This window comes from Agelaius tricolor, unplaced genomic scaffold, assembly GCF_023055355.1.
Source record: "Agelaius tricolor isolate 1412-34295 unplaced genomic scaffold, bAgeTri1.0.p SCAF_8, whole genome shotgun sequence".
Taxonomy (NCBI): domain Eukaryota; kingdom Metazoa; phylum Chordata; class Aves; order Passeriformes; family Icteridae; genus Agelaius; species Agelaius tricolor.
The window spans coordinates 19,617,017-19,630,123 of NW_027269268.1; the positions used below are offsets into that span (position 1 = coordinate 19,617,017).

The 13,107-nt window shown below is 39.6% G+C and overlaps 1 protein-coding gene across 2 annotated transcripts in view; it reads left to right on the plus strand.

The window, feature by feature from the left end:
* PPP3CA (protein phosphatase 3 catalytic subunit alpha) overlaps window positions 1-13,107 on the plus strand; it is a 171,174-nt gene that overhangs the window by 63,910 nt on the left and 94,157 nt on the right. For both annotated transcript variants that reach the window (XM_071431847.1, XM_071431848.1), the window contains exon 2: window positions 6,934-7,134. In XM_071431847.1, coding sequence (XP_071287948.1) covers window positions 6,934-7,134 — 201 coding nt within the window. The remainder of the gene's footprint in view (window positions 1-6,933; window positions 7,135-13,107) is intronic.

A 13,107-nucleotide genomic window follows, 5' to 3' on the forward strand; every position in this document is an offset into this window, starting at 1 on the left:
GATATTTCATACAGACCCATTTCTTTGAATTAGGAGGCTTTTCTTTCTTGCAGTTGTTTTAAAGTGTACCTCCTTCCCTTCCCCTTTCCAGCCTGTACCTCCTCCAAGGTTCTTAGGGTTCCTATGCTCTCTGATGTGTCTGTTGCCTGTAAATGTTCTGGAAAATTTCTGATGTATTTTTTTCTCTGACTTTTTCTGAAAAACTGGAAACCAGTTTTATTGCTAATTGCTTGATAAGGATTGAAAATTAGAGTTAGATTTTGGCTTGTTACAGAGATATACATTTATCTATGTTGTTGATATCAATGCTACAATTAATTACAGAAGTGTTCAAGAGTGGGTGAGATGGGTGAGTCAATCAACTCACCAGTCAAGGGTCAAACTACCAAGGGAATCTTGTGTGTTTATCCAGGCCTTGGTGGTTTTTATAACTATTCTTCATTTGAGCCCAGAGTAAGAATAATGGGCCACTGCTCTAACCTCTTGGAAGAACCTCTTTGTGTAAATTCTTCTTCAGAGTTTTAAAGCTTCCTGAGGTGAATATAAAGAAAATCAAATCCTAAAATAGTGAGTGTTATTTTTAGGTTTTTTTTAAGTGACTGAAGGTGACATAGCTACTTATGGTGGTTCTTTCCAAGTATAATTTGACCTGAATTTATGAGGAGATTGGTTATGCTCTTTTAAAGAGTTGAAGAAAAGTGTTGCTATATACTTTACTTATTGTCAGGTGCTGTGTATTCTGGAGGAGGCCAGTAATGCCATGAAAAGGCCATAGCAATTCCTGAAATGGTGGGAAGTGGTAGTACTCTAGCCTTTCATCCCATAAGAACAGGCACCTGGCATCCACCCAAGGGCAGCCCATCACACCTCAGCTTGGTAATTAGACAGAAATGACAGGATTTCATCCCCCTTCTGTTGGTCCAAGTTGATGGTGACTTTTATTGTCCTTCTTTTCTGCTGTGCCACTGGTGCAAAAAGATCCCTGTATGTTCATTACAATGGTAGAGGCAGTTGAGAGATCATCCTATCAAAAACTTATCCATGTGGTTGAGATGTACTGACATAGCTCGTGGCACAGTGTGCCAGTCAGTCCCAGCTCCGCAGCTGCTCAGAGGCAGCGCCCTCCTGTGAAAGTAACAAGGTGCACAGGGGTGAGACTTCATCCTTCTCTTGTGAGTTTGAGGCTCAAATCCTATAAAGATCTTGTGCTTCCCGAGGTGTCATGGAGTTATTCTGCATGAGGATTGCTTGTAGTGTGCAGGTACGGGTTGTCTTAGAGTGTGACATTTCACTGAAGGAGTGAAGCCTACTGATGAGAATGCCACTGATGAGAATGCCACAGCCTTAGTGTCTGGAAGCAACGTGGCAGTGTGTTGGGATCAGTACATGGTTGACACAGCCCTTCCTTTTACAAACACTGTCCTATCACAGCTGTTGTCCAAAGTTAGGCACGCTTCTCTGAGGCAATTCTGTCTTTGCTGTTATGTTCTTATGTTCCCCAGTTATGACTGAAGTGTCAGAATATATTAAAAATATTCATTGGAACTGGCGTATTTGATGAAGCGTCTTTTGTTACTTTTTAAAATTTTTATAGTTTGAGCTTTTGTTCATCAAAAAATGATGCTAGCATGGCTCATCTCAGTCTTGTGAGAAGCAGTTTCCTTGCCAACCTGTAGTACCTTCTGTTTTTTCTAGGCCACAGGTGTTATTGCCTCATGTCAAATGGCCTGTTTTCCGTGTTGTCAGCTGAGATATCTGTGAAAGGAACTCCTCTCTCTTTTCTCTCTAAATTTGGTGTATGTGGGCTTTGTTGAGGTGTGCCTCTCGTCTGCTCCCAATTCTGTTCACATGCAAGTGCTGTTACCCAAAGGTGTCTTCATGTAACATTCTTTTTGATGGACTCTTTCTTTCTTTTTGCAGTATTGACTGGCTAGCCCAGTGAAAAGCTCAGCTTTCTGTGAAGCAAAGTGCCTTGCTCATGAGTGATGTTAATTTAGTTATGTCTTTTAGCAAATACGGTTGTGAGCTCTTCTGATTACACTGCAAGAACTTGTTGGCAATGAAGAAAAATTCACGCTAAATTTCTATAGGAATCCTCATAGCTGCTTCTTATTTTATACTGTAGATTTATTTTCCAGATTCTAATTTCCAACACTTTCACCATCTGGTGAGCAGATTTAGTAAAAACAGTCCTCAAATACGTCATGTCTTAAAATAGCAGGTGAAAGCTTGATCTTTTAGAGAGAGATTGCCAATTTCAGTGCCTACTCTAATGACAGTAGCTAATGTAAAATGAAACCTGATAGTTTTTGTTAGGAAACATCAGAACATGTGTTCCACTTTTAGCTCCACTGAGATGATTTTGGTTTCACTCTTTTGCTGTCATATAAATAGCTGGATTTTTTTTTTATCAGGTGTAGACATATTTCCCTGCCAAGTACACAAAAAACTAATAAGAACTTGCATATGGTATGAATGTTATAATACAAAATTTTATATTGAAAAGAAATTTTGTCTTCTGAATAACTCAACTTTCTCTGTGATACTCCTAAAAAAATACCTGCTAAGGAAGTAATATGCAGGTTAACAAAGAGATCGCAGTGATTCAATATGTTGGAATGGTTGAATCTGTCTCCAGAAAACTTGTGTATGGAGATGAAAGCATTATCCATGTGGTGCCTGAGGAAATCTGTTGAGGGGGGATGTTTGTCACATGAGAATTCCATGTCTTGCGGGGCTGAGCATCTTTGGCAGTTCCTTTTCCTTTTTCCACTGCTTTGGTGAGCCCTGTGCTGCCTGGGGGTTTCACTCTGTTCCCCTTTAGCAGCTGTGGATGATGGTGACTCATCTTGTTTCAGTCTGTCACCTGAATTAAGTAGGGTTCTTGAAAAAAAAAAAGTCATCGTTCCTTCCCCTTAGGTTCATAGAAACCATGTAAACCAGAAGTTCATAGGCAACTGTACAGGAATTAGGTAATGTTAAATTCATGTCTTTAGGCTGAAAAGTTGATCTTCAGCTGTGTCTTTGTGTTGCTGCATAGGTTTTGTCAGACCCAATATGGTGCAGAAATGCAGAACTCCGATTAAATAGTAAAAACTCCAGTATGGGTGTTACTGGTCAGCAGGAATGCTCTGGGTTATGCTATACGTTCAAACACATTATAAAATGGGTTAGATTTTCAAAGTCAGATTGCAAAACCTGTTAGTTAACTATTAAAAATGTTTCTGTCTTTTAAAAATACAGTTTTGTTGGCATTACGGAGATGATTTTTATCATAGTTTTAGGAAACTTTTGTGCATACTGAGTCTGAAGGCTATGAAGAAGTAGATGTAAAAAAACCCAAAGCTGCAGAGTGACCTTTAAGTTTTCTGCACCTGTGGCATAGTGTCAGTGTGTTTAACTTGTGCTCTAGGCATGGCTCTAGTGCAAATGTTTCTCAAAATGGAGAATTGCAAATTGCTGTTAGACAAATGCAGTGCATTGGGTTATTGAGATGTTGGCAGATGTTATTGGTGTGTTTTCCTTACAAGTAAAAAAGCAAGCATATATATGCCATAAAGGTACGGTGTGCTATAGTTAAGTACAGCCATGCAGCATAAGTTGCGTAAAATTATAGGACAAGCATTAGAGGGGGAGATAATTTGCGAACTTGAACATTGATGAAAGAGGGTTTTTCTTATGGGCAGCCTCCTCTGAGAGTATTAATTTAGTGTACAGCTTCATTTTAAAATGAATAATATATAAACAAAATAATGCTTGCTTTGCCACATGCTTGTATTTTATTTATGCGAGCACACATGGTCCACTCTAATTAAGCAGAGCTCTTTATGGTTTATTTATTTGTTCCAGAGAGGCTGCTTAATATTTGAGAGGAACAGTAATGATGTCTGACCTTTGCAGTGGCTGTGTTAGCGATGAGATGGGTTTTACAGGAGCCTGCAAGAACAGCAAAAGAACAGGTTGATCTTTTCCTCCATTTGCTGGAACATGCTCAAGAGACCTGAAAGCACAAGTGGAAAAATCCCCATTATTAAATGGTTAAAGAGAATTTTCTTGTGCTTTAGGATCTCAGGAGACTGTTACTGACAGGCTGAGGTCAAGGGTTTTAAACTTTGTTTCTTTGCATTTGGTTGTGGTTCATGTTTTATGACCAAACCACCAGGGTAGTATTTTGCTTGGCCAATAGTTGTTTGTTTGTTTTTTATGCCAGTATAAAGAAAGTAATGTAAATGAGATGGACACCAGTCCAGGTTTTAAGTTTTATAGAATATGATTAGGCATGCATGAGTCTTGTGTGGTGGTCTTGTAGCAAGATTTGTCTCTAAACTTCTAAAATTATGTCTTATGTGTAGATGCACATTTTATTGCCTCTCCCTTTTTATGGCCTTTGCTTAATACAGGTTCTTGTCTGTTTTTACAAAAACATCCCCTGGCGAGGAGCTCAATACTGGCAGCTCAGTACCCCACTCCTTCCTCTTCCTGCCTTTCCCTGGTGGCCTCCTCTCCCAGTTCTGTGCTCTTCCTCATTGTGTATTGTGTGCACAGTTGGTGTCTGATGAAATTCTAGGGTTTATTTCTGAGAAGAGTCAAATTTATTGCATTTGTTATTATTTACTTATATATGCTAATACGATAGGTTTAAAAAAGCAGAAAAAGAAAAAAAAAGAATGGAGAAACAGATGGATACCTGTGTATTCAGATGGTAACATTGCTCTCTATAAAGCAATGGAAGTTAAATGTTTGTTGTATTTATAAAAGGATTTTGGTTGATACCGGCGTTTGTGGGTGTTATTAGTAAAAATGATGTTTAACTGACTTCTGCACAAATGTGACCATTTCTTACTTTGTTCTTCTATGGAAGCTCTGTGTATGTGTACATTCAAAGTTAATCATTCAAAGTTAATATTCTCATAATGGAAGATGCAATTTGTGGTCTATTCAGTCAGTCATGTTTTTGCTAATTAATCATGAATCATCTGCTATTGGAACAGTATCTTTTTTCTTTAATTAGGTGTGGGTACATCTTTGTTAGAGCTCTGCCTGCAGAACTCTTACAGTCCTGCAGCATATGTCATTTTTTTTCTATATCAGTAGGTTTTATGTCATAGCTTCTGTTTGCTATTGTCATTGCATCTGTGTTTTGCTCTGTCTTTATAAATGTAAAAATCTCCTTTCAGCATTACAAGCATATATGGTAGCTACCTCAAAGTACTGGTGCACTGCATAGGTTTGTGCAATATCATGCCTTTGAGGAGGAGCAGTGGCTGTTGTCTTGCTAAGGAATGCAAGCTAATGGCATGTGCTTCTTCCAGCCAAAGTGATTGCAGATATGTACCACCTTTTCCCCTTCCTCCTTTCTCAATGCTGGAAATGCAGGATCTTTAGGATCAGGGTTTTGTTTTTGTAAAAAGAGGATCGAGGCTTGGAGAACTGCTGAGTTTTCACTCACCTTCTGTTTTTTGAAAATATTATTCTTTTTCTGTGTTGCATAATAAATTGTTTATTTCATAAATTTTCACCTTTTCCCCCATGTTTAAGTCTGAGAGCAGTCAGGCTTCAGTGTATTTCAGACACCCACATTCATATGTCCCCACCAGATTATTTCAGTGAATGGACTGCTGAAGCAGCAAAAAGGAATGAAAACAAGATTGAGGTGGGGGGAAAGGCATTTTCTGAAGCTGTTTTTGTCAAAAATATCAGTGGAAAATAACTGTAAAGTGAAATTTTTTATTTTCTGCTCTGTTACTTCCAGTAATGTAAGAGAAGAGTGTTGGGTTTCAACTTTAAATAATGAGTGTGAGTTATGGGTTTTTGCAGTCCACTGCTGGTGAAATTAGAAGAAAACTGAAGCTCATGGATATGTTGATCTGCTGTGTTAGGGTCTCATGTCTTGTGTGGGATGGGGCTGCCAGTAAGACATTCCACAGGGGACAAGACCCTTTGGCAGGGACAGGTTTGTACTGCAGATGTGACCAGCTGAAACCAGCCCTGTGGCTACCTCCTGTCCCTGCTTGGAGCTCTGGAACAACCTGACCCTCTTGCATCTATGGCAAGGATCAGGATAATTACCCTGTGGCTGGTGAGGCAGGCGCTGCCTAGTGCTGCTCCAACTGAGCTGCGAGGGAAAGGGGGTTAAGCTGGGATAATGTCCCAGCCTCATCCTGGCAACTGACAGCATCACCTCTGAGCCTTCTTGCTCCAACTGGCCCCAGGAGAGCAGGAACATACAAGTTTATGCCTCTGACCTTACTTGAGGACAGTATGCAGGTTGCAGCCATGTTGCCAGGACAAGCTTTGTATTTATCCATTTATTTCCAACTTCAGTCTGATGCATCCTCTGCCCTGTCCGTGCTGGAATGGTCTCTTCAGCACTGATGGGTTTCAGATGTATCTTGTGCAGCAAGCTATTACTTATACAGGGACAACATCCTACATCGCTCTACCCAAAGTCATTAGAGAGAGCTCTGTCTTGGTTTTAGAATTTTAATTGGAGTGTATCTATGCATGTCCATGCACAGATATTAAATATTGCACTTGTTTGTGCATTTTATGCCGTTAATGAAAGGGATGTCAATGTTCTCTATTTCTACCAGAGCAGTTTAAACTCTGTTCCCTCCTTTCCCTAGTATTCCCATGCCTTTTGGGGGATTTACTTGAATGTATCTACCTGTAATTATGGCCTAAATATACTTCTCTCAATTTTTTATAAGCATGAATTATTTCTTGCACGTGTTAATAATATGTCTTGTAGAATACATGCACTTTAATGGTATCTTTGGGAGTCTATGTACAATTTAAACCACAAATTGTAAGAGGGAGTAGAAAATCTTTGGTAGCATTGTTCTGCAGCAGAAATGTGTTTTGAAATGTGTCAGTAATAGAAGCTTTTCTGTAAAGAGTGACCATATATTTTTTGGTTTCTTTTTCATGTAGCTGTCCCATTTCCTCCAAGTCACCGTCTCACAGCTAAGGAAGTGTTTGATAATGATGGGAAACCTCGTGTGGATATCTTAAAGGCACACCTTATGAAAGAAGGGAGACTGGAAGAGAGCGTCGCTTTGAGAATAATAACAGAGGGAGCTTCGATTCTCCGCCAGGAAAAGAATTTGCTGGACATAGATGCACCTGTCACAGGTTAGTGTGGAGTTATGGTGATGGAGAGGAATGGTTGCTGCCTGGGACATGTTTGGTAATGCATTAATGTATGTGGCTTCCTAAGGCACTGAAAGGCAGCTTGAAAATCAGTTCTTCTCTCCAATACTTGATTCACTCCTTGTCTGCTACCACTGGATAATGGAGGCCATCAAGCAGTTTGTAATATAAAGGAAAGGATTATGTCTGCTGAGACCTGTCTAAGGCAGGCAACATTTTTAGTCTTTAGGAGAAAATTACAACTACTTTCTGAAACGTGACAAGTTACCTGGCCTTTTGCACCAGGTATTAATTCTGTAATTGTATAGATATTATTTATCATAGTAGGACTGTTCAGACATACAGACAGCATTGGGCTCTGGATGTCACGAAGTTCAACAAGGCCAAGTGTAAGAATTTGCACATGGCTTGGGACAATCCCAAGCACCAGTAAAGGCTGGGCAGAAAATGGACTGAGAGCAGAGGTGATGAGAAAGACTTAGAAATGTTGGTGGATGAGCAACTCAGCATGTCTTGGCCATGTGCACTTGCAGCCCAGAAAGCCAGCTGTGGTCAGGGCTGCATCAAAAGCAGCGTGGACAGCAGAGCAAGGGAGAGGGGATTCTCTTCCAGGCCCTCTGCACTGGTGAGGAGACCCCACCTGGACTGCTGCATCCAGCTGTGGGGCTCCTGACATAAGGAGCCCATGAACCTGTTGGAGCAAGTCTAGAGGAGGTCCACAAAGATGCTCAGGGTCCTGGAGCACTTCTCCTCTGCAGAGAGGCTGAGAGGTCTGGGGATCTTCAACCTGGAGAAGAAAAGGCCTCAGTGAGACCATTTAGCACCTACCTGAAGGGGGCGTACAGGAAAGAGGGAATTCTTACAAAAGCACATAGTGACAAGGCGAGGGGGAATGTCCTCAAACTGATAGATGGTGGGTTTAGATGAGATATTAGGAAGAAATTCTTCACTGTGAGGGTGGTGAGGCACAAGCCCAGAGAAGCTGTGGATGCTCCATCCCTGGAAGTGTTCAAGGCCAGGCTGGATGGGGCTTTGAGCAACATGGTCCAAATGGGACTTGCCCAGCCTGTGATGGAGGGGTTGGAACTGGATGATATTTAAGGTCTCTTCCAACCCAAACTATTCTGTGATTCTGTGAGGAAATTATGGTGTCAAATTTAGTGGAAATTTTAATTAGATGTTAAGGAAAGTAAGAAGTGCAGAAAAAAAATTAGCAGTTTGTGTTGCCTGGGGGATTAATGATTGTGCCAGTTGCAGAGCCCATCCTGCCCTTGACTATCAAACACTACCACCCGCTCATTAATCCTCAGGAAATGCCTTATTTTTGAATTTCCTTCTCTAATTGTCTCCTGCCTCTGCCTGCATTCTGAATGTATGAATGCATTTGCTTGCTCTAATGTGTGTCCTCCTATATTTTGTTGTTGCTACAAGATATGAATGCATTTTTGACAACTAATTGATCTGTGGCATAGAAAGTTAGCTGGGGGGAAAAGATATTTAATTCCAGCCAGTTTAAACTATGAAGCCAAAGTATAAAACCTGGTTTAAGAAGTCAGGTGGTTTCATCACTTTTGCTTCTCGAGAGCCCTGATAAAAGTACAAGAAATAGTAATTTACTGCAGAGGAAGGGTTACCAGTTTTTATTGGCAATACTGGTAGCAGTCACCAAAACCTACGTAGAAATAATAAACCCTTCATTATCAGGAAACCTTCTCTGAAGCTGAATGTAGTGTCTGGACTAGAATGATGCACAATTTATTAAAGCTTGTAATTTTAAAAATTACATCCAACTAGAGGATTGTAGCTTGACCTGGAGAGGTAATGTGTATCATTTTTTATGTAATAATTAGCTCGTCATGCTGCTGTACAGTTCTGGTGGAGAAGATGTCAATCATGTTGCAGCTCATGGATGAATAAGGAAAACCGAATGAATAAAAGGACCCTTAGTTGACTGAAAATAAAGTTCTGCAGATTTTTTTTTTTTTTGACACTTCGGGGTAAATCGAAGAAGTTGTAGAGGTGCAGTACCCTTGTCTGTAATGGGGTGTCAGACACACAGAAAATTCTATCTTTATATGGGTTGGTTTTTTTTGGGTGTCATTTTTACCTTTTTTTTTTTTAATCCATTGAGAGATGTATACTGTAGGAGGACAGCTCTGGTGTGTTGTGTCCCAGCTGATCTCCATAAGCCTGTGTTTAATGTTCTCTCCCTCTCTCTTTAATTTTTCTCTTCAAATTTTTTCTTAAATGCATTTGAAGGTGTTGGAATTGTTCTGAATTATATTTTGGGGATTAATCTCCTGAAGTTTGCCCCATTGTATAACACTGGTATAATATAAGTCTTTGGTTCTTTTTTCAGTTAAGCCTACACCTTGCTTTGTTCCTGCCTTTGAAATTATTCTCATGCAGTGATTGTGATACTGCAGTATTCTTCAGGGTGGCTGGTAGCTACTTTCTTTTAAGCCAGCATAGGAAAGCTGGGCTCCTGATGTGTGTTAGCAGGGTAGCTGAGAAAGTGCTAATCTTCTGTATGAACAAACATGAAAGCTGTAGTTATGAAAGTGATCATCAAAAGAAGAAAGAACTTAAATTGTGAGGGGGAGGTTGAGAAAGCTTGTGAGGCATGGTTGTTGTGGGCCTGACAATTTTCTTTGTATGAGTAGTATGACAGCAGGTGACTGGATAAAGAGAATATCAATTGCCTGATGATGTAGTGGAAGTGCCAGCTATGCAGACAGTCAGGAAGTAGCTGTGCAGTAGAGGAAAGCTTTTTTCAAACGTTGGGAAGAACAAACAAAACCACTGATAGAGTGGCTAAGAAAATAAATTTTAGGATTCAATACAAGAGAAGCAATCTTTTTGAAGAATGACAGTCATAAACCACTAATAAACCCCCCTAATATGGGTTTCTTTGTGGGAGAGGCATTCATCTTTTAGAAATATATTCCTGTCACTGGCTTATAAGATGGTGATTATCAAAAAAGAAGAAAAACAGAAGAGCGTAACTGTAGAAGCAATATCATTGCAGACTATTAGAGTGATATACTTGTTAAGTGTTAAAGAATATGAAAAGTTCTGTCTTAAAACCTTGTGCAACCATCCAGTCATTTGAAATTTCACTTCTTTTTTTATTTTAAGGGGTGGTAAAATTGTCCTCAGAAGAAGTATCAGAGTTCTGTTTATAAGTCATGTGCAATGAAGTGGGTACATACAAGGCTTGAATTTGAGCAAGAAAATGATAATTGGGTGTGAGTCATGCCAAGAGCCTGAATGTGACGTGCACAATCAATTATTTTGCATTAGTGTTTAAAACTTACTTTGTATCTGTGGTTAGCTGGAGCTATCAATGTGATTGCTATTTGAATTAATACATTTTATTTTCAAATTTGGCAAGGTTATAATATAAGCCTTTTGAAGTATTCCTGATGAACCCATTTGTGAGCGTAGCTCAAATTGTCATTGTTTGCTCCACACCTGCACTGCAGGTCTGGCTTACAGACATGGAGAGCTGTTCCTGCAGTTACTCTGGGCTCCTGCTCACTGGTAGGAATATGAACTGAGCCTGAAATAAGGGACTCCAAGTGCCCTTATTAGGACTTTTCTTGCATCTGGGAAGTGATGAGGCAATGTTGTCTTGACTGACTTCATCTGTAACCTCTGCACTTGGAGGAATGCAGACTTCATTTGAAGCTTGTGTGTTTAATGAGGTTGATCTACCGCTAGACTACAGGTGTTCAGTGGACAGATGTCTTTATGGCAGACTTAGGATTTGCAGTCCTGTATTATGTTCATAACAGTATCATGACACATGGGGAAATTGGCTCAATTTTAGTGTCTGTTTTTTGGTTTTTTTTTCTAGAAGGCTAAGGAAGTATATCTCTGAATCACTCTGATGGCAATGTTTACTGAAGTCACACTCCAAAGTACATTTGGGAATGCCAGATTTATGATTGACTAGGTAGCCTAATTACAGAGGTTCATTATTATACAGAGTGACTTTGAGCAAGTGATATACACTGCCCTTTCTTTGCATGTTGACTGACTGCAATGTTTTATGGACTCTCCCAAATCTAAAATATGCTGCTTGGCTACTGAACATTCTTAATTGCATTCCAAGCATGTGTCCCTTTGACTTCATGGGTGCATGGGTGATTTTCTCTTTGTGCTTTAATGTATACCTCCTTAAATGACATACAAACTACAGTTTAGAACTGTAAAATGATACGTTTATCTAATATCTATCATTGCACATCTTTGCTTGTACTTTTTAGATTATTTTCCTTGAGGATATTGTTATATTTACAGATAGCGAATGAAAATAGCATGATACCTTTTGCACATATGACTGCACAAATGAATAAGCTTGTAAGATATGTATTGGTGCTTTAAGATAAGTTTTTTTCCCCTGTTGATATCTATTTTTAAAGTAATTAATGTGTGCTCTTTTTTCTTGTCACACTTGATATATCTCACTTTTTGTGCTCAGTGTGCAGTCCTTTTAGCTAGTTCTGCCCGTCAGTACTAAATGAGAGTGTCCTCCAGTAAACTAAGAACACTAAAACCTAAGTCATATACATCTTTATAAAACTGTACTTTTTAGTATGTGTACTGAAATGTAATGCATGAATATTACTGAGGCAGCTGTCTGTACACAGATGTTTGTGTGGCTGCCCCACCAGCAGTGTCCATGACAGTAGTTTCTGGCTTGGTGGCTGTTGCCAGGCTATGCACAGGCACAGGTCCCAGCATCTGTTACTCCTTCACTTAGAAAAAAATGGAAAATAGGTAAAAACAGCATATACTTTCATTCTAAACATGCTTCATTGAGGAAGTCCTGTCTCTGTGTTAGCCTGTGTGCAAAGCTTTCTGAACTGCCAGGTGCAAGCTTGGTAGATGAAGAGAGGAGGGCATCAGGGAAGACAGAATAAAAGCTTATTCTTGTAGTGTAGGAAGTGTCTCAGTCTCTGCAGGACTCCTTGGCCATATTTTCCTCTCCTAGTCCTGTTTTTTGCAGCTCTAGTGTTTATGGCTGTGGTAAGTGCAAGGAAACCACTGCTGTTTGCAGAGCCTTTGTGTCACAGGCTCTGTGAGGTAGGGTGTTTGTATCCTGTAGGTTTGGAAGTACTAACCTTGTGCTCGCTAAGGGGAAATACACTCACTCGTGCTATTATTGCAGTGTCTTTGGGTGGAAAATTCCATTGGCTTGGTTGATGCCACAGCATTATGGAAATCCATCTTAAGTACTTGAATTGCTTGTAATGTTTGTGTCTTTGGGAGCACACAGAGTTTTTGCAATTCAGACTCTAAATTGATGAGAGGAAAAAGGTTGTAGGCATTTATGGACAAGCCTGTGTGGGAACAGCTGTGACAACTTGGGTGACCTTTGGAAACTTTTGTACATTACAGGTCCATAAAAACTAGAGGGAAAGCCCTTTCCTACTAGCATGTGCCTTTATGATCTGTGAGGCTTCCAAATATTGTCTGGGTACATTATTCTGTGGAATGGTAGGGTGTTTGTGCCTGAATTTTTCTTTCTGTACCACATATATTTTTCCTTTGCCCAGTTTCTCGCATTTGGTAGCATGAAATAATATTAGTAGGTTGCTAGTGCTGTGCAGGCTAAAATTTTGTAAACAGCAAGAATTTCTAGCTAAAGTGATCAATGTTAAGATGAGTTAATAAAAGTATTTATGCCCACATTATAGTAAAAGAGAATATCATTTAAAATTACACTGAATTTAGTATGCATGTGAATGATCTGATCCAATCTGAGTGTCAAACTAAACCAGTTCTTTCTGACTTCTACCTTTGAAGCAGTTTAAGATAAAATTTCAGCATGGAAAATAAGCAAGGTTGCTTATTAGAGACCTACAAATGTTGTTAGATCAATCCACATTTGCACAGCAGAGTTTGTTTGAAATTAACAGTTCTGTAACAGTAATTGTAGCTAAAATT